At 36.0% G+C, this 27,547-nt stretch overlaps 1 protein-coding gene across 1 annotated transcript; it reads left to right on the top strand.

Moving 5' to 3' along the window:
• Positions 1-1,833: 1,833 nt before the first annotated feature.
• On the top strand, positions 1,834-15,048 carry LOC138714001 (hemolymph lipopolysaccharide-binding protein-like). The gene is made up of 4 exons (XM_069846574.1): positions 1,834-2,012; positions 6,813-6,930; positions 7,296-7,592; positions 14,059-15,048. Exons 1-4 carry the CDS (start codon positions 1,872-1,874, stop codon positions 14,208-14,210), a joined length of 708 nt encoding a protein of 235 aa, XP_069702675.1. The 5' UTR covers positions 1,834-1,871; the 3' UTR covers positions 14,211-15,048.
• Positions 15,049-27,547: the final 12,499 nt, after the last annotated feature.

Below are 27,547 nucleotides of genomic sequence, written 5' to 3'. Positions count from 1 at the left end.
TTTATCTTCATCCCATACTAGTCACAGCTGTCATTTAGCTCCAATAGCATATTCTTTACTATCATTTCTTCTTTTGCTAACAGCGCCATATTAACAGCAAATCTTATGAATTTTATTCTCCTTCCTCCTACTATCTGTCCTCCCATGTTCTGAAAACAGTTATTTACTAAATCGTCCAAGTAGATGTTGAACTGGGTAGGTGATAAAGGACATCCTTGACGTTCCCCTCTCCCTTTTCCACTTCCCTGTGACATTTCTTCTACAATCCTGAGTTTGACTTGTTTCGTATAGGCTAAAGGTTACAGAATAGCCTTCTATCTTTCCAATCCATGCCTATTTTCTAGAGAATCCTCATATGTTTATTCCAACCCACTAAGCCTTTTCCAGGTTCAAAATACGACATATACTTTTTTAACTACATAATTAGGAAAGAAATTTTCAAGGAAGACATTATACTTCCTTCCATAATGTCTGACACGAGATGTAAATTTTACCGACAGAGGAGGAGAGATGTGTAATTGCTATTCAACCAATAGGAGAAGTCTCATTCCACGCTTGACTTGAAGCCTGAAGCGTTCTTCCATCAACTGACTTTAAGACAAACGTGAAATGAGACTTCTGTCATTGGCTGAATAGTAATTCTACTGCTCTCGTCCTATGCCGGAAGTGTTTACTTCTCCTGTCCGACATTATGGAACGAAGTACAGTGGAATCTCTTAAGTTCGACTGAAAACAAGTTCGACATTCTATAGTTCAACTTCTTACGTAGGAGAATTAGATACGCCCCTTTACGGGCACTAAGAAATGGGTTTGCCATTTCAATGGAAATTGGTTCTGTTCCTTGTAGTGATACTTTTGTTACAGGAAAACAGAATATTTTATTAATTAGGACATCCACATTTAATCACTGATTTTAAAATAATAAACTTTTTCTTTTTCTATTTGAGAATTGTGCCGTTCGTGAAACTGAACTGTCGAAACCCACTGTGGTACTAGAAGCGCATACACAAGTCTCGGAGTGGGCAGGAAATGCACGTACAGTATTGCATTCTTTGATGAATAACCCATAAGAATTTGTATTCATTTCACCTGCCACACCCACTAACCTTATTGGATTAAAATTTCAATTCTATTCAGTCGAACTTAGGAGAGTCCACTTTATATGTAAGTCGCCTATTTTTTTCTCTTTCTTTGTTTTTCTCATCTCGACTTTTCTCTTACCGTCCGAGGGAATTCACGGAAAACAAGATCAGGATTAGTTGTAGTGCTGACGAATAAGCTTATTAGCTTCTGACTTGAACGTTCGAGGAAAATCATCAATCACCACTTTACGAGAACTTTATTTGTTTTAAAGTAAATGCATTTATTATTATTAAATTTAGTTAATTGAATAGCTGACCCGGATCACATGAATGACAGTCATATGAAGATACATTATATTACGATTCACTGAAACCAGCTAAATATATCAGTATGATTGCGACACACGTCCACAGTGTCGAGGGACCTTGCCGTTCATTCTCTTGTATGTCGGCGGCGTTGTTATTCAAGGCATGCTCCTAGGCTTTTTGGTCACATCGTAAAATTATTTCTTTGTACGTACTATCTTCTGTTTTCTTACTCATCTCCGAATTCATATCCCTATCCGTTCATCTATTTATTTTCTTTCTCTATGGAATTTTATATGCTCAAAATAAACACACTGTATTCTCTCTCGTAAGTAACAAGTGTACAAATCTTATTCCATAATTTATCCTCTACTTCTTAACATTGGATAATCTGGATAATCCACTCTTTAATCAACATTCTGCTGATATATAAGGTCCTGTTCCTTCAGAACAATCATCAAGCTGCATCTCCTCCTTTATACGATGTTGAAATGTGTTATGGTGTGTTGTGTGCTTGTGTGCATCGGGGAGTCATCAGGGTTCCAGTGTGCCACTCCCCATACCTCAGCCTTCAAGTTCTCCATCGTCAGTCGACGTAACCAAACTGGCAACTGGATCGCTGAGGTAAGACCTGCAACTAATTATTTGCCTGAATTTAAAGAGTTGAAGCTTATAATTATTTCCTAAGAACGTAACCATCATAGTATCATATATCTTCAATACCGCAACGATATTAAAACAAAAGATGGATTGTCGGACATACATTTTTAGTTATTAAAATTATATTTGGAATTATTACACATGTCTATAAGGTATTTTGTTCTTAGTATATTTCAACAACTACATTCCAAATTCCAGCACATATTTAGAATGATTCGTGATTCTCGAGTTGAAGTTTGTCGATCTCTTTGGTTTCATGTTGCTTTTTCCTAATATATTTTAACTTCTATTAACATACATACATACATGCATGCATACATACATATTACATACATACATACATACATACATAAATACATACATACATTATATACATTTATTGCTTAATGCGATAAGTTAGGATACCGGTATTTCTATTTCTCTCAGCTTCAAGATCTGAAGCTCAGATTCCCAGCAAAGACTTCTTCTGGCAAAAGATGTGATGTGCAAGAGCAAAATGGCAGGATATAAAAATGGTAGGTGGAGAAGGAAGTTAAAGTGTTGGACAAATTTCCACGATTGTAACAACGCTGAAATTTTAGAATACATAAGGGACCCGTACCCTCATACGTTTATTTATAGTGTGTGTCCTGTCCAGCGCAGGTCTTTCACTGCAAACCAGCATTCTCCAGGCTTTCCTATTTTCAGCCTTCCTCTTTATTGTGATCCATATATCTTAATGTCGTCTGTCATCTGATATCTTCTTTTACCCCGAAGTCTTCTCCCGTTCACTATTCCTTCCAGTGCATCCTCCAGAAGGCAGTTTCTTCTCAATAAGCGATCCAACCAATTCCTTTTCCTCTTTCTGATCATTTCAGCTTCATTCTTTTTCCATCCACTCTTTCCAACACAGCTTCGTTTCTTACACTGTCCATTTCACACGCTTCATCCTTCTCCATATCCGCATTTCAAAATGCTTCTATTCGTTTCTCTTCACTTCGTCGTAATGTCCATGTTTCCGTCCCCACACAATGCTACACTCCACTAGTCCCTTCCTTGGTTCTTTTTCTAGAGGTCCGCAGAAGATGCTTCTTTTTCTATTAAAAGCTTACTTTGCCATTGCTATTCTCCTCATCACTTCTTGGCAGCAGCTCATGTTACTGCTTACAGTACACTCCAAGTATTTGAAGCTGTCCACTTGCTCTACTGCCTCATTTAGAATTCGCAAGTTTACCTTCTTTACTTTTCTTCCTATGATCATGTCTTCGTCTTGTTGATATTTATCTTCACCCCATACTGCTCACCGCTGGCATTTAGCTCCTGTAGCTTATCCCTAAGTATCATCTCCTCTTCTGCTAACAACGACATATCATCAGCAAATCTTATACACTTTATTCTTCTTCCTCCTATTATCACTCTTTCCATGTTCTGAAAACAGTTCTTCACTAACTACTCCAAGTAGATGTTGAACAGGATAGATAATAAAGGGTATCCTTGTCGTAATCCTCTCCCAATTTCACTTCCTTCTGACATTTCTTCTCCTATCCTGACTTTGACTCGTTTTTCATGTAAAGGTTACTGAACAGCCTCCTCTCTTTCCAATCCACGCCAACTTTCTTTAGGATCCCCATCAGTTTATTCCAATCCACTTTGTCAAACGCTTTCTAGGTCCACAAATACTATTCTTTATTCTTCTCAAGGTATCTTTCGCCGATTTTTCGTAGCAGTCCAATTGCATCTCTCGTACCTTTTCCCTTCCTGAAGCCAAACTGCTCTTCTTCCATCTTTGAAATAAACGTCGATTCAGTATTCGCAGAAGAATCTTCGCCGAGTGTGATATCAGGCTGATAGTCATGAACTCGTTACATTCATTGGTATTATTTTTCTTCGGTATTGGAAGCAACACTGTCTCAGTGAAACCTTTAGGCTAGTCGCCTTTCTCATATATTTCGTTGTATAATGATAGAATTTCCTTCTTATCTTCACCCAAACACTTCACTAGTTCAATGGGGATTCCATCAACTTCTATTACTTTCCCATTATTCACTTCTTTAAGCGTTAAATCAACTTTTTCCCATAAAATAGAAAATCCTCTTTCGTCTACTGATACGGCTGCTTCGTCTTTTATAGCCAACTCATATGGACGATTCCCTGTCTCATATAACTCCTCTACATACAGTATTTCGTCCATCTGTTCAGTATTCCTGGTCTGTTTGTTATTTCATTTCCGATTTCATCTTGTATAAAGCACATGGATTTGGTGTTCAAACATTTTACTTCGCGGTACATTATATCATATCTTCCTTTTCTCTCTAGATCCTATATTTCTTTACATTTCTCTTTCATTCAATCTTCCTTCGTCTTATCAGTTTCTCTTCTTAGTTCGTTGTTTTGTTTCCTGTACTCTCTTCTACCTTCTTCTGTGTTGATGTTTTCCCATTATCTTCTTTCCTTCGTCTTCTCCAACATTTTCTCTGTGATCCAGGGTTTCTTAATTATCCCACCTTCTGTGTATCCTATTGTTTCTTCTGCTGTTGTCTGTATACAACTTATAAAATGAGTCCAGTACTCATTACTATTCTCAGGTGCGGATTCTGATGTAGCAGCTTTCTCTTGAAAATTTGCTTCAATTTTTCTTCCGTCCTCTTCGTTCTTCAGATTTTCCATGTTCAATTTCTTCACCACATGTGTTCCTCTCGTCACTTGTCAAAATATTTTCATTGCTTGAGGTTTTAGAGTTCTCAAATGTAATTAAAATCTTTCTAGTATACATAAATAACATCTAGCTGATTAAACACTAACATGACATACTTTTAAATTGAGAAAAATGAGAAGATTGTCACAGCAGGCTTTAAATTTATTATATGAGTATTACTGTCACAATTATTTTATTATTATTATTATTTTTATTATTATTATTATTATTATTACTGTCATTTTATCATAATCATCATCATCACTATGATTACTTCATGGAATGAAGCTCTCTTGTTTCACTTTTCTGCCCTAGCAGAAGAGCTAATCCACTCCGAACTGATCAAGATCTGACATTGCTATCTCCGAATTTCTTTTCTTAACTTTTTCGGATACAGTTAACACATTACTTGATTTACTGAGTCTTGAGTTCAAAAGAAAATTAAAAATATGTCTATCAATATGGGGATTTAAATGCAATAAAAATATGGAAATATGAATACATTTTATTCGGCGGTGTTAAGTGTTTGTGGACTTCTCTTCCACTCAACCATGTCTACAATAAATACAGATACAAAATATTTGCGTGTTAGTGTCGTGTGCAATTTAATCATAATATTGACAATAATTCCGTTTCGTTTGTCTGTATAAATAAATTAACCCTATACACGGATGTAATTCTGAGTGCTCAGTCCATGTCTAGTTCCTTGTCTTTATTACTAAGCTTATATAATATAGACATTAACGTTTTCAAATTTATTTCGTAGTATATATTGTGTGTTGTTTATGTATTCGCGCACACTAAGTCCTATGCACAGTGCAAGCTTTTATGGTAGAAATCTGTCAACATTTTCTTGAAAAATAAATGAAATGTCGTATTTATGTTTAAAAATGTGACTAATTTTGTGAAAATTTAGTGATTTTTTTTCACTGTGTAATGTCATACACTCAAGCATAATCTTAATTAGCAACAATCTTATACACGGCATTGGCAACATTCATGGCAACATGAAGCTTTTAATAATATAATAATAATAATAATAATAATAATAATAATAATAATAACTTCTACCATTTGTAACTCAGTCTTATTGCTTGTTTTATAGAAAAAGTCAGTCTGTATGCTGTTAAAATAATAATTGAATTCACAAATAATTTGTCTCCCAAATCTTTTGTAACTGACGTCTCCAAAACTAACATCTATATTTTTTAAAGCAGGAGTGCCGTTAAGAGGAACGAGATCTGTAGGTACTATCCCCTCCATAGAGGCTCCAACATACTCTAGTATTATGTTACGTCATGGGAGGACATGGACCACAGAATGTAGTGGTTCAGTGGTGAACTGTTTATTTTACAACTTCAAAAATTTTTTCATTTATCAAAGATATATATATATATATATATATATATATATATATATATATATATATATATATAATGTATTTCTCAAAATAAATTACTGCCAAGCATATTAGTCTTCATTATGCGCCGACAATATGGAGATTTTCGCAATAATTAACTTTCCAGTGTATACATATCCACTCGCAGTACAGAAGATGTATTAGAATCAATCATTTGAATTCGTCTCATATTTTTTATCATTAGAAACTGAAAATAGGTGTTTACATATTATGTACGTTAATGCAAACATTATCGCCACATGTCCACGGAATTAAACAAATTAAGAACCACTTCTTGGTTTATCAATGTATATAGCTCAATCATTGACTTTCCACAGTACCATAGGCGAGTATCACTCTGCAAGTGAATACACTGAAATTTAATATTATGTGGGATTTTCTGGTTTTACTCAGAAAGTTATAACTGTATGCGTGAGTGTAACGGGAAATCTTCCTAGTTCAACATTGAACACTATTCTGGTTTTGTTTGTGTACACTGATGCGCGAAGGGTGTGTGTTATGGTACAAACCGTGGTGGAATGGGTAAAGTAGTGAAGTGTTACTCAATGACACCAAACGCATGAAGTCTCTGGCAAAAAATGTTTTTAAATAAAGTCATAATTACATTTTTACATAAGTTGTTCTTAGATGACCTGTGAATCAAACAAAATTGTAATATCTGTTACATCAGGTTCAGATGGGGCATGAAGGTGGACTTCAGGAAGCGGGACCGTGGGCGATAGACGTCGATCACACGACTACGAAGTGCGAAGATTCCGAGTCCATCCTCATAGCAGCTATCATGAAAGGCAATTAGTTATGCAGAAAATTTCATTTCTGCTTATTATATGAACAAATCAATATTATCAGGTATTCAGAAGGCCCACTTATGTGGGATACAGAAAAAAACTCATTCCACAAAATTTCACCTATAACTTTCAACATTCCTTCTCAGTCAAGCACATCATCATCATTACCATAATATTCACCTTCTCTAACAGCCATCATCAACTTCTCACATCCGCATTCCCATTCCCCAGCTTAAGGCATGTCATCATCAGTCAATCTGACAAACGTTTTTAAAAGTGTTTCTACGGTAAGTCTGTTTCTTATTTGCAAACTCTCGAATTCTGGCACCATTCAAAAACTAATTCAAGCTCTTCATTTTCCTTAGGGTCTGCTTCGTTTGAGGGCAAAGTCTCATTGCCAAAGGGTGCCCTAGTGCCGAAAGGTCCCCCCTCTGCTGGATACGAACTGCTGTCTGGTCTGGGATATTACAAGATGCACACGGAACCCACCACTTGGCACGAGGCCCTTAACATCTGCACACAGGAAAGTGCTCACCTTTTCATTGTCAACTCTGAGTTTGAGGCCAACGCGCTAGTAACACTTTGGAAGAACACCAGTGTGGTTTGGGCTTTCAGTGGCTTCCACGACCAGTACAAGGACGGGGAGTACGTCACCATATTCAGTAAGTACTGAGTAATGTACTCAAATACAGTGTCCACAGTGTGTGGTGCAAAAATTGAATACTGCCTATAATTTTACTAAAGTGGGTCTCCTAATTCCAATTTTATAAATACCTCTTCTTCTTTCAGCTAATACCTTCTTTCGAGGATCGAGTTTTTGGTAAGGTTATTAATTTCTCCATATCCTTCCACAATCGAATTTCATCAACTTCATGCCATTCTTGTCTTGTTTAGATGTTTCTTTTAACCTAGTTCAATCATTTGTTTCTTGGTCTCTTTCCTCTATCAATTTCAGTTCTACTTTGAATAATGTATCATCATCCATCCATTTGAATTGGTCAATCCATCTCAATCGTCGTTCGTCTATAGACATTTTTACATTTTCAAGTCTCACTTCTCATTCACTTTTTAATTATTTATTTTGTGGTCATTCTTGCCTTTGGGGAGACCGAGACGTAGATAGGAAGACAATATTAAAATGGACTTGAGGGAGGTGACATATGATTGCAGAACTGAATTAATCTTGCTCAGGATAGGGACCAATGGCGGGCTTATGTGAGGGCGGCAATGAACTTCCGGGTTCCTTAAGAACCGTAAGTAAGTAAGTCATACTTACCTTACCCACGATTCCTCTCAGAAATCTCATCCAAAGGGCTTATATGTCAGTTTGCCCGCAGCTAAGATATTTCCGTCAATGATATACAAATGAGAATTTGTGGTGGTCTTTCGAGTGGAAAGAACGTCTCTTTTTAATGTGAATATCTCAGCAACGTATGTCAAAATAAGTTTGTAATAGAGCTTATTTAATCTCAATACTCACAAGGGAACCGTCCCTACTTGACAACGACTGTTTCAATAAGAAAAAGTTATATACGTTAATCTTTGGATGATAAACAACGTAATAATAGTCGTTTATGTCGCTTTTTATTATTAACGATATATAAAATAGTGAAATTCGAGGGTATATCCTATATTTCGCTCTTGACGAGCTGAACTTGACCGGCTATGACGAGCGTCCTCTCTGCGACTCAAAACACGGACGGAATCCACGAACACAGTTGTATGTTGGTTGTGTCCATATTAGACATTCTTTACTGTGTCTGTATTATCTTCTGTTGTGTTTCTTTCCTAAGAAACGGACTATTATTTTTTTCGGAATATGCATAATCAATCATGTATAATTGTGTAATCAAGATGTATTATTTTTTTTGTTTACATTTTGTAGTGAATAGAAAGCTTATATTACGACATGCACTAAACCCATTAGTGTTGTGAACGTTTTAAAACTGTAAATTGAAAAGGTATGTGGTGAAATAGTCGTAGAAAGAGCAGAATATGAAGCATTTGCGTATACATTTTAAAATTTGTGTTTCATTTACAGTAGCGCTCAAAAGTATTTTGTAGAAACCAGTCACAATTTCATAAAGATAAGTATTGAATAGAAAAAATGCCAGTGGATAATTGAAGAATATGTGCTTCTAATCTATTTGGTACGAAAATACATTTAATTTAAACAGAGTTATCTTGCGTAAAAAAAATTGAAAATTCTTCTGGATCAAAAGTAATTTGTAAATTGAAGTATGTAATAATAAAACAAAAATATTCTGGACTCTGAGAAAAACATCAGTCTTTCGTTGCATACCCCCGAGCACATTTGTTTGGCACTGAATCCACAAGATTTTGCAATCGCTTGTTTGGAAATTGTGACCATTCTTTCAATAAGGCAGCAAGGAACTGATCCTTATTTGAGTAACTTCTACGACGAACATATCGATCCAATTTATCCCAGAGATGTTCAATAAGATTAAGATCCGGACTCTGACTTGGCCAATCTAAAAGTTTTATTTTTAATCTGCAAAGAATTTTTTTAATGTCTGGAAGTGTGTTTTGGATCATTGTCCTGCTGAAAAATCCAATTACGTGGCTTATTCTTCCTCTCATGTGAATCTATATTCTTTTCTAAAATGTCGCTATGCAAAAAACGATCCATATTCCCTTCTATTTGGAGTGGAGAACCAACTCCACTACTAGAAAAAACATCCCCACACGCTGATGCTAACTAACACCACCGTGCTTAATAGTCCGTATCTGGTATTTTTTGTTCTCTCTTTGGCTTTCTTTGTCTCCGTACATACACACACCAACAGAAGAAAATAAATTAAATTTACTCTCATTACTCCAAAACACCTTATACCAGTCTGTAGTGTTCCATGTTTGGTACATTTTTGCAAAATCTAACCTGGCCTTCCTATTTTTTTGGATTTATGGGTGGTTTTCGTGATAGTCGTCTACCATTTAAATCACCAACTACTAGGCGACATTTTACAGTAGAGACAGGGAGGTTCAGTCCATAGTGCTGCTGTGGATCATCCCTAATTTGTCGAGCCGATTTTCGTGGATCAGCAACCGACTGCTTACGAATCATTCTGTCATCCCTCACTGTTGTTTTTCGAGGACGACCAGACGTTAGCTTATTGTCTAATTTATTGTTTATGATCAATACAGCACAATTACATGCATAATTATATGATGCCAGATACCGCACTGTTTTCCCTACGCTCACGCCCTTTTCAATAAGGCATTTGCCGAGAGGAAAGTCAGCCCTGGCATGGAACAAATATTCGTTATTTAGTGTTGCCATCTCGAATCGAGTTGTCAATTGAATGGCACAGATAAGACATTTCCCCTTGCCCTTCGCCCACCGTGAAGCTTCATCGAATGGATTACGAAATACTTCTACGCATGCCCATACAGAAGTAGTTAGTAACTACCTCGAATGACAAGTATACGTACAGTGTACAGCTATACAGCAGCGCATGAGCGGGCGAACTGCATTGTTACTCTGACACGACGCGCCGCGGTAGTTAAAATCGATGTACTTCTGAATTCACTCCATGATAAAAATATATTTTGTATAATATTTGTGATTTTATAGCGCTCTGAATGTAAGTTAAAAATAAGATTTAATTATATTTTATTTGGGCAGTGTAATGGCATGAGGACACTACCGCTAAAGCCGCCACTGCCAAAGTTATACAAACGATTGAATGTGAAACTTCATTTAACCCTTTCCAGCCCAAATTAAATTGAAAATTAAAAAAAATATATTTTGACATGAAGGAGAAACGCTGCCCGATAGTGTTTTGTTTCGGGATTTCAGGGATGCCAGCTATCTTAAAAAATAACTAAGAATATGGCTGTGATAACATATGGAGTCATTTGGCATTTTACATGCATTCTCAGAGCAGGTAAAGTGTATGATGCCATATGGAATCAATGGGCTGGAAAGGGTTTCTTGTGGTTGATGCTAGCAATTCAGGGAAACTCACGAGAAACCATGTGAAAAGATGACTGTTCATTCCTGATATTAAGGATAATATATTACTGCTACTATTTAAATTACTATGCTAGTGGACAAACTGAAAAGAACATTTTAATGACCCAGAAATAAAGATTCTTTTAAATAATAAAACAATTCAGACGTAAATAATCCCCCCCCCCAAGACCACAAGGTTTGTGCAGCCACTTTAAGTTTACTTTTTCCAGCGAGATAAAACTGTAATTCGGAGAATAGAATACTATTTCAGATACAAATTAGAATTGAAAATAGTATAGAAAATTTGCATGATAGAGTCTTCATAATAAAATTACATTCTGTTGTCTATCATCTGTTGTTTCCCTGTACTGCAATGCATTTTGGTATACGTATGGAAGATATCTGAATGTATAACAAAAAACTATGCATTGGTTTTCGAAATATTCTTCACACTCTACTTCAAGTGAAATGGTAAATTGTGAGGAAACAGCATTTCGTCGTTGATTTTATGAAACCTCCTATGTGACAGTACAGAGCATAATTTTTCAGGGGGAAGAAAAAATTAATTAAAGATCAATAGGCCTACACTGATCCTCGATGATGCCATCATATTCACCAATATTTTCTACTGAATTATCTAATATTCTTCTGTAGGCCTATTGATATTTAATTACTTTTTTCTTCTTCCTGAAAAACTTATGCTCTGTACTGTGGCATAGGACGTTTCATAAAATCAACGATGATTTGTTAAATATTTGCACTGTTCCATGGCTCTTTGTCCGAACTACTTCGTTTTAAATCCACGCTACCATCGATAAGAAAAGAGTAGTTTAAATTTTTAATTTATATATTTAGAATGTAGTATGTTACATTTTTATGAAGGTACTAAATGGAATAAGAATAGAGAGTATATATTTATAACTTGCCGCTTGTTGTTTTGATTGAATTTAGCGCCTGAGTAGCATATCTACGACCTTGCTTAAAGTTGTTACAGATCTATATCGTTAATAACAAAAAAGCGACATAAGCGACGTTGTTTTTCATACAAAAATTAGTTTTATCAGTTTTATTGGAATAGCCACGGATCAGTTGGAACGGTTCCCTTGTTAGTATTAGAAAAATAAACAGCGTTTTATTTTCGTAATATCACAATTACTGTTTTGATCACGGAATCTGTACCTCTTAAAGCTTAGTTTAATCATAACGTAAACAAATCTTTATAGAGGAAATAATTTATTTAAACATAATATATTATATAGAAATTCAACGCAAATTAAACCTTTTACGTTCCCATATTTTTTCAAAAACTATCATAGAAAATAATTAAAAACTTGCACACACATTCTGCTACTGTTGCTACAAACAATGGCAATATTTAATTGATTTAATACAAGTTATTAGTGTTCATTATGTAAAAAAAAAACACAAAAATATTTATATTCGCATTGAATTGCAGTATATCCGAAATATTGCCATTACATAGGCCATTAATGAATGCTACTCCACACATGTACTTCATTGCTTAAAAGATGTGTTCAAAATTTGACAGCTATAGCTTTAACCACTTCTGAAGAAAAGGGACATATGTTTCACAATACTTAAGAACTGTGTGGAAATTTGAAAATGTAAACTTAATCACTTCTTAAGGATCAAGACATGTTTCACAGTGCTTAAAACATATGTGCACATTTTAAAAATGTAGACTTAACCGCTTCTGAAGGAACAAGACACATGTTTCACAATGCTTAAAACGTGTGCAAATTTTGAGAATTGTAGTTTTAATCACTTCTGAAGAAACGGGACATATATTTCACAAAGCTTAGGAGATGTGCGCAAATTTTGAGAATTGTAGATTCAACACTTCCGAAGAAACTACAAAGCTTAGAAGATGTGTGGAATTTCTGACAACTGTAGCTTTAAATGCTTTTAAAGAAACAGGACATTTATTAAGTTATACAAAACTTAGGAGATGTGTACAAATTTTGAAAACTGTAGTTTTGAACACTTTTGAAAACACGGGACATACTGTATATTTCACATAACTTAGGAGACGTGTGCAAATTTCGAGAACTGTAGCTTTAACCACTTTTGAAGAAACGGGACGTATGTTTCACAATGTTTAAGAGAAGTCTGCAAATTTTGAAAACTTTAGCTTTAACAACTTCTCAAGGAACGAAAAATATATTCCAAAAAGCTTAGAAGATGTGTGGAAATTTTGAGACCTGATAGTTTTAAGCGCTTCTGAAAGAACGAGACATATGTTTCACATTGATTAGAAGATATGTGCAAAATTTGAGCACTAATTTTAACAACTTCTCAAGAAACGGAACATAATAAGTTTAAAGAGCTTTAATTATTAAACATTGAAATTAAAAAATACATTGCATATAAATTAACGCAGAACCTATTAAAATATAGAAATACTAGTAAAAGTGTAAAACCGCATATATTTTTAACTTACAGAAAATACTGAAAGTTTAAGACCAATAACTGAAAATATACAGTATTTGGTCTTCTACACAGCCCGCGACCCTTAAATTCTGTCGTGAGAAATATTTCGCTTGCTACGAAATTATGCACAATTCGTATAAATTTCTTATACGTTACAATTCACGATATATTCTACTGTGCTTTTTAAAGCAATTATTTTGATCGTGCTCGGGTAAACGGGGTTGTCATTTTTTGCACAAATCGTGTTTTGTTCCTCAGGTGAATACACATGTTAAATTCTACAAGTGGTTGTACAAATAACAAAAGAATACTAGTATTTGATGTGTTTTATTTGTGTAGAAAATATTATTTGCAATTAGGTTCCGAAGTTTAATTTTCATTTAACTCCCTTTACCCAAACACCATCGAATTAATTTTTAATAACAAAAAATTTATTTCGCATACATTATTCCAAGAAAATTAAGTCACACAAAGTGAATACAAATTTCACACAATAACTTAGCAGAAATCGCTGTACAGAGACATAGGAACGGTTTCAGTGACGCAGAGATGAGTATTTCTGTCTGCATTCCGAAATCTATCGTTTGGTATGTCACAGTACTAACTCTTTGTAAGTCACGTAATGCGCAAGAACAGCACGCAGAGTATGCATTATATTCGTGTCTGTTTAATTAATACCTCAAATTCTTTTCATATTTCAGATGAAACTATGGCATCAATTGGCTTTTCAAAGTGGTACGGAAGCCACCCGCTGACCGGGGAGTTCCAGTGCGGCTTATTTGGAAGCAACCGTCTTCTTGCCGACAATCCTTGCAGCACTAAGAACATATTCATATGCGAACTAGAGTTGTAGCCTACACTTCCAATCGTTCTTCGTTATTACACAACGTAACGCAATGCTTTAAGAATATTAACAAGTTCTTCTTAAAAAGAATCGTGTAGATCTCTCTTCATTGAAGAAAATTTATGACAAATTTTAGCTTCTAATTATATTTATGAAGTTTTAACTCATATTAATAATAATAATAATAATAATAATAATAATAATAATTATTATTATAATGAGAAATGCTATTCACTTAGAAATTATGTACATAATATGTCAAACAAGGAATGTATCTACTTTTAATGTACCGTTGCGCAGACTATGTATGTACTGGTTTAAAAAATTTTAATAATAATGATTTATAATAATAATAATAATAATGATTTATTTTAGCTGGCAGAGTTAAGGCCGTAAGGCCTTCTCTTCCACACAACCAGCAAAAAGTGTATATACATATGCATGAACTTACAAAGAATTCAACAATTTGATTTAGATGAGAGTTACATGTATACAAGAGTTATTTACGAATTAAACAACAAAATACTATGAACTATTAATTAAACACTGAAATAAACTGGGTAGCAGAATTAAACTAAAATACATAGAATGTTAATATATTTCAAATTATATTAGATAATAGAAAGAGATTATTATGAGACAATTTTGAAAATGCAGCACAATCAGGATGATGTCTAAAGAAAAAAAGCAACAGTGTAGTCAGTAATATTTTAAATCAGTATGATTGGAGTGAAATGCTAATAAGGTTATCTTTTAAGCTGTTCTTAAAGGTGTTTGTTGTCTTGCAGCCCCTAATACTTTGTGACAAGGAATTCCATTGACGCGAGGTGGATATTGTAAAAGATGAGGAATAACAAGATGTTCTATGAAGAGGTATATTTAGCGTGCCTCAGATAAGTGATCTGGTATTTACGTCGTGGTTAGAGTATAGATAAGAGAAACGAGACGAAAGGTAATTTGGTGTTGAGGTGTGCAGAATTCGAAAGAGTAAAGACAAAGAGTGTAAAGTTCTGCGTTCTTTAAGTCGGAGCCACGAGAGACTTGCGAAGGACGGTGATATGTGATCATATCGTCGGATGTTGCACACGTATCTGATGCACATATTCTGAGCTCGCTGTAACTTGACTGACAGTTCAGAACTTAGATCACTTAACAAAACGTCACAATAATCGAAGTGCGGCATTACTAGGGTTTGTACTAGGGTAAGTTTTAGTTGCTGGGGCAAGAAGTTTCTCAAGCGACTCAAAGAGTGAAAGGAGGAACAGATTTTCTTTATCGTTTCTTTAACTTGAAAATTCCAACTTAGATTATTATCAAAAAAGAAGCCAAGATTTTTTACGACAGATGAATAAGGGATTAGCGTGTTGTTAAGGGTAACAACTGAAAGATTACTGTTATTAAGGGAGTTAACTACACGCTTATGTCCAATAATTATGGCTTGAGTCTTACTTGGGTTAAGTGCGAGTCCGAAATTGGCCGCCCAAGTGGAGACAGTGGCTAGGTCACAATTTAACTTGTCAATCGATTCATTGATCGTATTGGGTCTGGAATGTATGTAAAGTTGTAGGTCGTCGGCATAGAGGTGATATCGGCAATACTGTAAGTTCTTTGATACGTCATTAATGTAGATAGAGAAAAGTAGTGGTCCTAATACGGAGCCCTGCGGCACTCCCGCCTTTGTGTATCGCCATTGGGAGAATTGATTATCAAGTGAAACACACTGTTGGCGGTCCCGTAGGTAGGAGTCCATCCAGCTCAAGGTATTGTCTGATAGGTGCAAAGTTTTCATCTTTGCAAGAAGCAAGTCGATATCAACAGAACCAAAGGCATTGCTGAAATCGAGAAGAGTTAGTGCCGTTACTTCACCCCTATCCATAGCTTCACGGATGTCCTCGGTCACTTTAAGTAGGGCTGTAGTAGTGCTGTGTCCATGCCTAAAACCCGATTGATAGTCATCGAGGAGTTTGTGTTCGTCGAGATAGTTCGTAAGTTGTCCGTGTATAATATGTTCTAATGCTTTTGAAAGAGTGGGAAGAATTGATATCGGTCTGTATTGGTTTACTGTAGAAGGTGTGTTAGATTTAGGTAAAGGTTTCACTAATGCCATTTTCCAGAGTGAGGGGTAGGACCCAGTCATAATAGATGCATTGAATATATGGGTGACGGTCGGCAGAATCACATCTATTATTTTATACAGGAGAGTGATATTTATATTGTCTACACCTTGGGCTTTAGATTTCATACATCGCAGCGTCTTCATTACGTCAGTCGGGTTAATGTATTTAAAGAAGAATTTATCCCATACAGGTTGGGGGCAAGATCTGAGAAATTCAAGAGTCTCTTTTTTATGTAATGGTTCAGGTGGAGCAGTGACGAAATGTTCATTTAGGCTATTGAGTGACAAGTTGATGTTATCTACCCGAGGCTTTGCTTTTGTTAGACCCAGGTTATTAAGGTTACGCCACAATTCTTTCGCACTGACCGAGGGTATAATAAGGGAATGTGCATGGCGTAATTTAGCATTTCTTACTGCTAGATTACATTTATTTCTTAAAACTTTGTAAGTATTAAAATCTAATTCGTCCTTGCTCCGTCTGTATTTACGATAAGCAGTGTCTCTGTCTGTCATGAGTAATTTTATGGCATCGCACATCCAAGGCGCAGGGCGTCTACCAACTCGTCTGGTTTTCAAGGGTGCGTGTTTATCGTATAACTGGATTACTAGGTCGTTAAATTTTTCGATTTTGTCGTCAATGTCTGGTAAATTCCACACTTCAGTCCAAGGCAGGCTAAGTGCATCGTTGATTAATTTATCATGCTCAATATGCTTCAAGTCACGGTATGATGTGATGTGAGGTTTATATTTTGGACAATACAAGGAATATTCTAGAAAGATTATGTCGTGTGCTGAGATACCCGGCGCTGGTAGTTGTCCATTCGTTAATGCTAACTGAGGATTAGTCGTGGCAATAATGTCAAGAAGCGTCTCCGATTCCTGGGTGTGGTGGGTAGCTGCGGAAGGAAGGATGGATATATTGTAAGACTCAAACATGTTCTTAAGTTGAACTGTAGCGTAATTACTTGAATTTAATAAGTTTGTATTGAAATCGCCTAAAATAACAGTATGGTCATAGTGAGGCACAAGATTAAGCAAAGGTGTTTCAAGATCACTTAAGAATCCTGATTTAGGGGGTTTGTATACAACTCCAAGGAGGCACTTTTTGTTGCTTGCACCGACTTCGATGAATAGATATTCAGGATGTTCTAAGACTTCATTCGAAGACTGGTAGACAATTTTAAACGGTAAGTCCGATCGCACATATATCGCAACACCACCTCCGCGTTTACCAATTCGGTCATTTCTACAGAGGGTGTAATTATCTAAACTTACTAGAGAAGATGATAGGGAAGGCTTCAACCACGTTTCAGAGATAAGAATAGCGTGAAGAGACAAAGGAGAGAAAATAGACTGAACTTCATTGAAATGACAGAGAAGGCTTTGAGAATTTATGTGGGCTACTTTTAAAGTGTTAGGATGCGAGCTGAAAGACGATTTTAACAGGGCACTGGTCGAAGTAGCAGGTAGTGGGTTAGGGGTGGCTGGGGTGGGTGGGGGTGAGGCTGTGGAAGGGAATTCAGAAAAGTGAAAGTCGTTTGTGTGAGGGGCTGCAGACAGCGAGTCATTCACCTCGATGCAGTCAATACTGACAACTTACAGAAACTAAATTAATATAAACTAATAGTAATGCAATAATGAAAGAGATTAATAATAATATTTATATGATAACAGAAAGATCATAAATTTTACATGTCAGCATTCAAGGAGAAAATTGAACAATGTTTACTTGCCAGACCACTTTATTCTGTAAATAAATGTTTTAATTGAATGTGCGTATGCAAGAAGGTGACTTCTCCAAAAGGACAAGTTTTCAGCAGAAGTTTAAAACTGATCTGTGGTCACATATCTTATTGCACAACTCCTTTATTACATCATATCAATAGATAATGTTAATGCCGACCTTTCTGAGGTAATATAAGTAATGAATTTTATTTGCATTAAGTACAAATACAAATCAGTTTTAACCTTCTCCTGAAAACTTGCCCTTTGGAGAATTCACATTCTTGCATGCGCACATTCAATTCTGAGTTTCATCTTTAACCTACTGTTGTTTTAATTGGAGATCACTATTGTGCGAAGGTCATTTCATAAATTATGCACAGGTTGGCAGTACTGTGAAGTGGATGATGCAACACCAATGAAAATTACGCAAGTTGCAGTTGAAGGACTGAGAAAGAAGCACATGTGTTCGTTTCGTCCATAACATACTTTGTATTTGGGTAACGAGAGCTCGAAATGGAGCCTACACGTGTCTCGGTTTCTGTGACGATTGAAGACCAAAGATATAATCTTTACGTGACAAGCTTCCCTCCCACAGAAATCCATACTTCCACAATGCTTTGAGTGAAGTTTGTGGTGAACTTACAGTAGATTAATACAGTTTCTCGTTGGGCTACTCGTTTTCGTGAAAGTTCTTCACACGTCGCTCGACGATCTTCTTGAAGAACATCCCCCACAAGTTTCACACAAACTCCTCTTCGCTGTGGATTTCTGTGAGGTTTTGTCACATAAAGATTCTATCTAATCTTCAAACGTCACAGTATCAGAGACACGTGTTTCTGGCTCTCGTTAAATAAAGCATTGTATGCTATGGACGAAACTGATGTAATTTAATTGGTGTTGCATCATGCGTCATCCACTTCACAGTTCTGCCAACCTGTGCATTATTTATGAAATGACCTTCGTATTATTTAATTTAAGAGTTAATAAATATTAATATTATTTCTAAAAGCACAAGATTTATAAATTATACACACGTCAAATTTTCATAGTAAATTTCGACTGCTGTTAAGCTTCCACTAAGGCAATAATTACATTTTATGATATAATGAAATAGTAGTTAATAATAACTGGCCAACAAGGTGCTTATCTTTACGCTCATGCCCTAACATTACAAGCAAAGAAAATCACCGTTTAGACCCGAGTCATACACATTTCTTTTATCGCCATTCCAATATTTGCAAGAAAAGATAATGAGATAGTTAGAATTTACAATACATTCTTAGTTAATTTTGAGAAATTAAACTGGAACAACGTAACTGTAAGCACAGTATTCAGATACTTTTTCAGAGGGCGGTGGCTTAAGTTTTAGTGGTCTCCATAGTAACTGTTTATCTTACTCTTCTTCTTCGTTAATATTTTTCTACCTTTGTTGTAAAGGTTTCATGAGAGCCTGCCTATCCTATCCTGTCGATTCCAGTCAATTTCTCTCTCACGTAAAGCAGTCTTGATGTCGTAAAAATTTATTAACATGATAAAATAAGAATAGACATTTGTAATTTTGTCTTTAACATTGTTTTAATTTTTACCTTGGTGATAGTGAAGAAGATATTATTGCTATTCTCCTCTACGGTTGCTGAAGACTATATAGAAGACAGCATGTTAATTGCAAGTAAGTTCTTTGCAATAAAAAAAATACAGGAAACACCCTGTCCATCGAAGTGAAAATGACAGAAATGAAGAAATGTACCATTATTTGACGTATATGGATGAAATATTTGCAGTACAAGTAAAAACTCGTATTCCAGAAATTAATATAAATAATATTAACAATACGAATACTACAATTAATACTTATTTTTGCTAGTAGATAATAAAATTTCATTAAATGCAAACAATTTAGACGATGTTGGGTGAAGTTCCTAGGTGGCTCAGTGGCTGGTATGTTCAACCATAGTTCCCGGGATCGATATCCGGCCAAGGAACAATTTCTCCCTTGAAATTATTCAAGTATGCTTCACAGGGAGTTTTATCTGATAAAATAGACTTGCATAATTTAGTTGGAAGTTTTATTAGATTTTAAGACCGATTGTTCTGTATGGTTGTGAAACTTGGACTCTCACTTTGAGAGAGGAACATAGGTTAAGGGTGTTTGAGAATAAGGTGCTTAGGAAAATATTTGGGACTAAGCGGGATGAAGTTACAGGAGAATGGAGAAAGTTACACAACGCAGAACTGCACGCATTGTATTCTTCACCTGACATAATTAGGAACATTAAATCCAGACGTTTGAGATGGGCAGGGCATGTAGCACGTATGGGCGAATCCAGAAATGCATATAGAGTCTTAGTTGGGAGACCGAAAGGAAAAAGACCTTTGGGGAGGCCGAGACATAGATGGGAGGATAATATTAAAATGGATTTGAGGGAGGTGGGATATAATGATAGAGACTGGTTTAATCTAGCACAGGATAGGACCGATGGCGGGCTTATGTGAGGGCGGCAATGAACCTTCGGGTTCCTTAAAAGCCATTTGTAAGTAAGTAAGTAAGGTAAAAATTTGCTGTAAATTTGTTTGATACTGTGAAAAAGTACAATTGTCAATAATAACATTATTTTGACATTTTAGGTAATTAGAATGAAAAAATGTTAACTAAACGTTAGCTCTCTAAAATATCGATGCCGTCTCTAAATAAAACATATCTCCCCAATGATAACACAGAATAAAATTGAAGGGATGTGAATGAAATAGTCCTAAGCCACACTTTTAACAAAAAGTGCCTTTTGTGAGGGAGAGTTCACTTCTTATACATATGAGGAAGTTGCTAGTAGAATACCCTATTATAAAAATTACTCAATAAATGACGTAAGCATACACCGAAGAAATTATGATACCGCACCTAATAGGATTGGACTCTGAACCTTCAATTCCTTATCCTGTAAAATCTTGTCTGTGTGGATTAGGACCTTATCATTCTTACCCATTCAATTGTTAACCAGTTCTATGAACATTTTGTATCAAATGGGATTTTATCCACATTTAATAATTAATTATTAGTGATAATGAAATAATTATATTGTGGCGACTACTTCACATTCACCTTACAGTTGAAAAAATATTGATATTACTTACTTACTTACTTACTTACTTACTTACTTACTTACTTACTTACTTACTTACTGGCTATTAAGGAACCCAGAGGTTCATTGCCGCCCTCACATAAGGCCGCCATTGGTCCCTATCCTGAGCAAGATTAATCCAGTCTCTACCATCATATCCCACCTCCCTCAAATCCATTTTAATATTATCTTCCCATCTACCTCTCGGCCTCCCCAAAGGCCTTGTTCCCTCCGGATTCCCAACTAACACTCTATATTCATTTCTGGATTCGCCCTTACGTACTACATGCCCTACCCATCTCAAATGTCTGGATTTAATGTTTCTAACTATGTCAGGTGAAGAATACAATGCGTGCAGTTCTGTGTTGTGTAACTTTCTCCATTCTCCTGTAACTTCATCCCTCTTAGCCCCCCCCAAAATTTTACTAAGAACCTTATTCTCAAACACCCTTAACCTATGTTCCTCTCTCAAAGTGAGAGTCCAAGTTTCAGAGCCATAAAGATAATAATAATAATAATAATAATAATAATAATAATAATAATAATAATAACAATAATAATACTAATGAAAGCTGACAGAAATTTGAAACCAATTCCAAGAACAGTCTTCAACACCAGATGTATCGACCAACTTCTTAAACATTTCAACACCGTTCTAAACTAATCAGAAAATAATTCTTACTTTTCTTTTAGCTTTGACTGTTATTCCACTCTTCAGCGTTTACCCTAAATTCTCTTCCGCCACCCTTCAAAGTCTATCCAGTCTTCCTGCTGCAGATGCCGGTTACTCTTAATTTGCACAACACCAGCTATCCATGTTGTTTTCGGTCGCGCACGCTTCCGTCTTCCATGAGGTGACCACTGGAGAATTATCTTCAGCCACCTTTTCTCCTTCATTCTTCTTACATGTCTATACCACTGGGGGATTATCATCTGAGTTATTTTAGTTACTGGCTCTTCCATATCCATCATTTGTCTTACGTCTTCATTCCTTCTCCTTTCTAACCTCGACATCTTCGGTCCTCTTCTTATCCCATTCGTTTCCGCTGCTTCGATCTTCTCCATAAGTCGGAATATTTTCTACAACACTTAAATAAATCTTTTCCTTTATCTATTTGGAGATAACACCACAGGATTCCGTTCAATATTCTTATGAAATAAGTAATAACGAAATTATATAATATTATGGGTAGTGGACATGCACTCACTCACATACACACTCATACATATACGTAGTCTACATAGTTTGAAATATGTCTATAAGAGTGAATTGCTATGAGAGCAAACATCATTGCACGGAAAATCGTTTAATGATATTAATTATTTACTTATAGACGATAAAATTTAAAACTTGCATTCTGGAAGACCCGTGTTCAAACCCCATGGCCGACCAATCTTTTTGAGGTTTTTCATAATTTCCGTCAGTCACAAAGGCAAATGCCGGATTGGAAATCTACAATACATAACATGATTCATCATCGCCTTCATCACCAATAACGTAAACATTGAAAACGAAATATAAATTCAGTTACATGAACATAAGCCACAAGGCCACCCATACGGGGGGACGGATACCGCTGGAATGGGGAGTGGAACCGATTCTTTCTCATATTTTGTAGGGGAAGGAGGACATACAATTTTTGCAACTTTCATTTGCATGAAAGAATAATTATGTTAAGTCACATATTATTGAATTTGTAATTTATATTTTCAACTAGTTTTAAGTAAGCTACTATTTAAGAGTTAAGACTAAAGTAGCCTCTTCTCAAGAGTGTCTATAAATGTGATTTTCAGTTAGGATATTACTACTACAACAATAAATTTGGCTGAGCTACACTGACTTAGTTGCTATCTGCGTATTAATTTTTCTTAAATATATTTATAATATTTACACTGAAGTACGTCTGCATATTTTGCTTTTAAAATTACATAATTAGTTTAGTTATTTTAAGACTGGTTATTATTAAACATGTTTACAAAGTTAGGGTTTTTTATTTCTCTTTCGCAAGAAATGTTTAAGTTTCAGTATCAAATAAGAGTGCCAGACATTGTAATAAAATGTTCTTAGCTTCTTGTCTTAGTACTGAATTGAATTATAGAATTTCAACATTCATCAGCAGTGGTCAACGGAATACATACAGGGTGGAAGGTAAGATAATACATGTAGGATGTGATTCCTTAAAATATAACGAACAAAAAGTCTAATATCATTTTGCTCGTTTTTGCGAGGTTTTTGAAGAAATAATACTTTTATGCTGACATTTCGATCGCGAATTTTACGAATCGAATCGAATCCAATCCAATCCAATGCAACCCAACCCAACTCAATCCATCCATCTATCTATCTACATATTTTTAGAGGACCTCTCCGGCTTCTATTGAATGTCAAAGACTTTATGTAGTCATCACTTCGTTAGGTACTTATTGGAATGACCACAAAAGTCATTTAAATATGCGCTCCTGCATAGGCCTACACGACATGTGTAAAATGCAGGTAGTAGGTCATTAGGATACAAAGGAGGAGAGCTCGGCCGGCGCTGTGGATCAGGTTTCAGCATAGCTCATATGGAAAGAGTACTCAGCGCGCCAAGCTGGGGGTCCTGGGTTCGACTTCCGGTGCCGGAACGAATTTTTCTCCTTTAATAAGTATCTAAGTGATGACTACATAAAGTCATTGTCATTCAATAGAGGAGGCCGAGATCCTCTAATCCTCTAATAAGAATATACTATAGAGGATATTCACGAGGATTTACCGTCCTTTACGGAGCTTATTTCCAGAGACATTTTGAGCAAAAAATGTCATATAAACATGAGTCCTATTCTCAATATTTACATAGTTACGTTTCGTAATTGGAACGCATTGCTGTGAACAAAGCATGATTTCGGTCAGAGTGCAGTCAGCAGCCAGCGCGAACGCTACGGAAATCAAAGATAGCCGTATGCAGTTGCATAGTGCGACGAGTGCCGTTCACAAGTGTGCGACCAAGTGTACTCAAGCGGACGACGACATTTTTTTAATGTGTTGTAAACTCTCCAAGACTGTAAATTAGGATGCAAAACTGAACTGCAAATAATTAAGTCCGTGGAAGAGGTGTGATTTGTAATAATTGTTATGATAAGTGCGGAAGAATAATGTAATTTTCTAGTTAAAAATAGAAAAAGATGTCTGTACGAAGCACCTAAGGAGTTGACAGCACATTTTTAGCTTCATAATACTTGCCAATTAAAGAAATGATACTTATGAAAGGTTCATTCTCTATTTGTATTATTCCTTTATCTTCAAACTAAAGAAAAAAACGTATTTTACAAACATTTAAATTAGTGTAACTCTGAAAATATTGAGAATAGGAACTATGTTTATATGGCTTTCTTTCTCGAAATATCTTCAGAAATAAGCTGCGTAAAGGACGGTTAATCATTGTGGATTATTTTGTATATTATGTTTATTTGTCTGGGCATTATATAAGCTGCACGATCACTTCCTCCTCCTGCACTCCTCCATTTGCAAGTTGCATTATTTGAACTGGTGAAGCATTTGGGTGGACTTCAGCGTGCCTCTTCAGTATATTTCTTACTTTTCGCACTTCTCCTTCAACTGCAGTGGCGTGCAAATGCTAATGTCATCTTTGTAGGTGTGAAGAGGATTCAGGTCAGCTCCGGTTATGGATGTTGCAATACACCAGTCAAGACAAACTCAATGCCACCAGAAACCTACACAGAACAAGGTACCCCGACTCCGGGCAGATGACGTAAAGCAGACGACAATTCAACCATACTGCATTCAGTGTTCTGTGACCGATCGCAATGCCGTGTGCGAATGTAAGATCATGGATGCACGATTAGCTACAGTATTTAACGACAAGCTTATGGTCTCGAACTTCGATGATTCATTGGGACAAACGTACATTCTTTGCTTTTGATAAAATGCAGTCCTTAATAAATTGTCCGTCTGATTAACTATCATGTTTTGCGATAATCATGCGCGCTAGTTCATAACTTGCTCTCACAGCATTAACACTGTACCCCTCCATGTTCTGCGAAAAAAAAATATACACAGTGTTCCAAATTGATGTGTACACTCTTAGAAATACTATTTCATAGCAAAAAATGAGTTAGAAATACAATTCTTGCGGTTTATGCTTCAGAAGGCAGTGGAAAGCATGAAAACATGTTCATCTATTTATAAACAAACATCGCCGTGCAATTATAATTTGATGAACGTAAGTGGATACTGAAATGTTATTGGAAAGTGGAGAATGTTGTTGAGGTTCAACGACGTTGGAGGTTGGAATTTGGAACACAACCACCAACAAGGTTAACTATCACAAGAATCCGAGACAAGTTTGAAGTCAACAGAACGGTGCAAGATGTGTTGAAAGGGCGGTGCGGAAGAAAGAGAAGTTCCACCGATAACGAGAGTGTTGATGCAGTCATGCAGGCTTTTGCACAATCCCCAAAGAAGTGAATGAGACAATGTTCTCGTGAGATTGATATCAGCAAATCCAGTGTTCATGGAATTTTGCGAGCTCAAAAATGGAAGACTTACATTCCGAGACTTGTCCACGCACTAAATGTGGGCGACCTAGAGATGGATACGACGAAGAGGAAGTATTGCGGAATTTCTGCCTCGATCTCCGGATTTAACCCCTCCGAACTTCTACCTATGGGAGCTCTAAAGGACAGTTTACGCCACAAAACTACAAACACTGGAGGAACTGAGAGTTCATATTGAATATGCCTGAATGATATTCCATTAGAAACAATCCAGTTGGTATGACGCTCTGCTGTACGTCGTTGTTGGGAGTGTACTGTGGCGGAAGAGGGCCTTTTGAAGATGTACTGGCTTAAGGAATACAAAACCGCCAAAATAATATTTTTGTCTCATTTTGTTCCTGAGAAATAGTGTTTCAAAATGTGTGTACATAAATTTGGGACACTCTGTATATAGGATGTATATATAAAAATCTTTAAGAACACTGCGCTAACCGACAGGTTATTATCTCAGTTTCCACAGAATCGCATGTAGCTTTCACTCATTCACAAAGTTAGTATCGACGCATAAGATGCACCATGCTATACAGACCTATTTTCAATTTTAAAATTGCGTCTTATGCCCCGAAAAGAACGTTACAGAGCGGGAAATGTATAATAAACATTAATAGATTACATAAATAGTATAACAAGAAATGTGTACATTACGGAATAATTAATGTTTATTTATATCACTCTCTTTAAATTCGTTGTCATTTCCTTTAAACTCTAATATAAACTTAACAATCAGTTTTATATTTCCTTGGGTTATCGAAATCCAGGTCCCGGTCATTAATATTATCTATTACTGGTACGACTTTGTTTTTTTTTTTTGTTTTGTTTTTTTTTTTAACTATGATTCAATCAAACAGATTTTGTTTCCCCTTAGGATTGTAAAACAATAAATAGACCTACATGTACTATCAGTAAATTCCATGACCTTTAAAACTGTGCAAATACAGTATATGGCATTTAACTTGTTAAACAATTAATAATTGTAATACCTCACAGCGTGAGTGAACTACTTGCATCACATTTATCCACTTTTAGACATTTTACTAGAACAACTCGTTCTTCTCCATCAAATACTTCATAGTCCGCTTGGTGTTTCAACTTGTAATGTCGTTTTATATTGTACTTTCTTATAAAGAAGTACTGTTTGCATGCTATGCCTTGTATATGATTTTCTACAAGCCTACATAAGAACGGATTCTTCCATTCTACATAGGTATATTAAAAATCTACGCAAAGTAGAGGATTCACCGCGCATCATGTCTATGGATTTAGACGCAGCTTTTCCTTGGACTTTTAAGTGCATACATCTCCGCCCCCCAAAGCAATGTGCTATCAGCTCAAGCAGCGAGAGACCCTGGGCCCGAGCTCGTGGCAAACCTGTGGCAGCTGCCACCATTGGCCGAGCATGACATGGCTCGACTTACGAAGGAAAATTCTATTTTCTTTGCGACTTACTGTGTTTACATCCCCAGTAGCTCTTAGCGTGATTTTTCTTCTTCTTCTTCTTCTTCTTCTTCTTCTTCTTTCCAAGGATTGGGGTTTATCCCGTTCCGCGCCAAAGACATTTATTCTTGAAACTGGTCTTTCCATCTGGTTCTCGGCCGTCCTATATCTCGTCTTCCATTTGGTTTATAAAAGAAAGCTTGCTGCGGTAGTCTGTCAGGGGACATTCGATTGACACGCTCTTGCCAGTTCTTTTGGTATTGAATTGCCTCTTGCACTATACTACTTCTTATACCCAGTGCCGTTCTTATGTCTGCGCTTCTCACTCTGTCTCTTAGAGATATTCCTAATAGCAGTCTCATAAATCTCATTTCTGAGCTTTCAATTTTATTTTTGTCTTT

Source organism: Periplaneta americana, chromosome 14, assembly GCF_040183065.1.
Source record: "Periplaneta americana isolate PAMFEO1 chromosome 14, P.americana_PAMFEO1_priV1, whole genome shotgun sequence".
Lineage (NCBI taxonomy): Eukaryota > Metazoa > Arthropoda > Insecta > Blattodea > Blattidae > Periplaneta > Periplaneta americana.
Note: the sequence above shows the minus strand (reverse complement) of the source record. Positions and strands in the feature narration are given on the sequence as shown.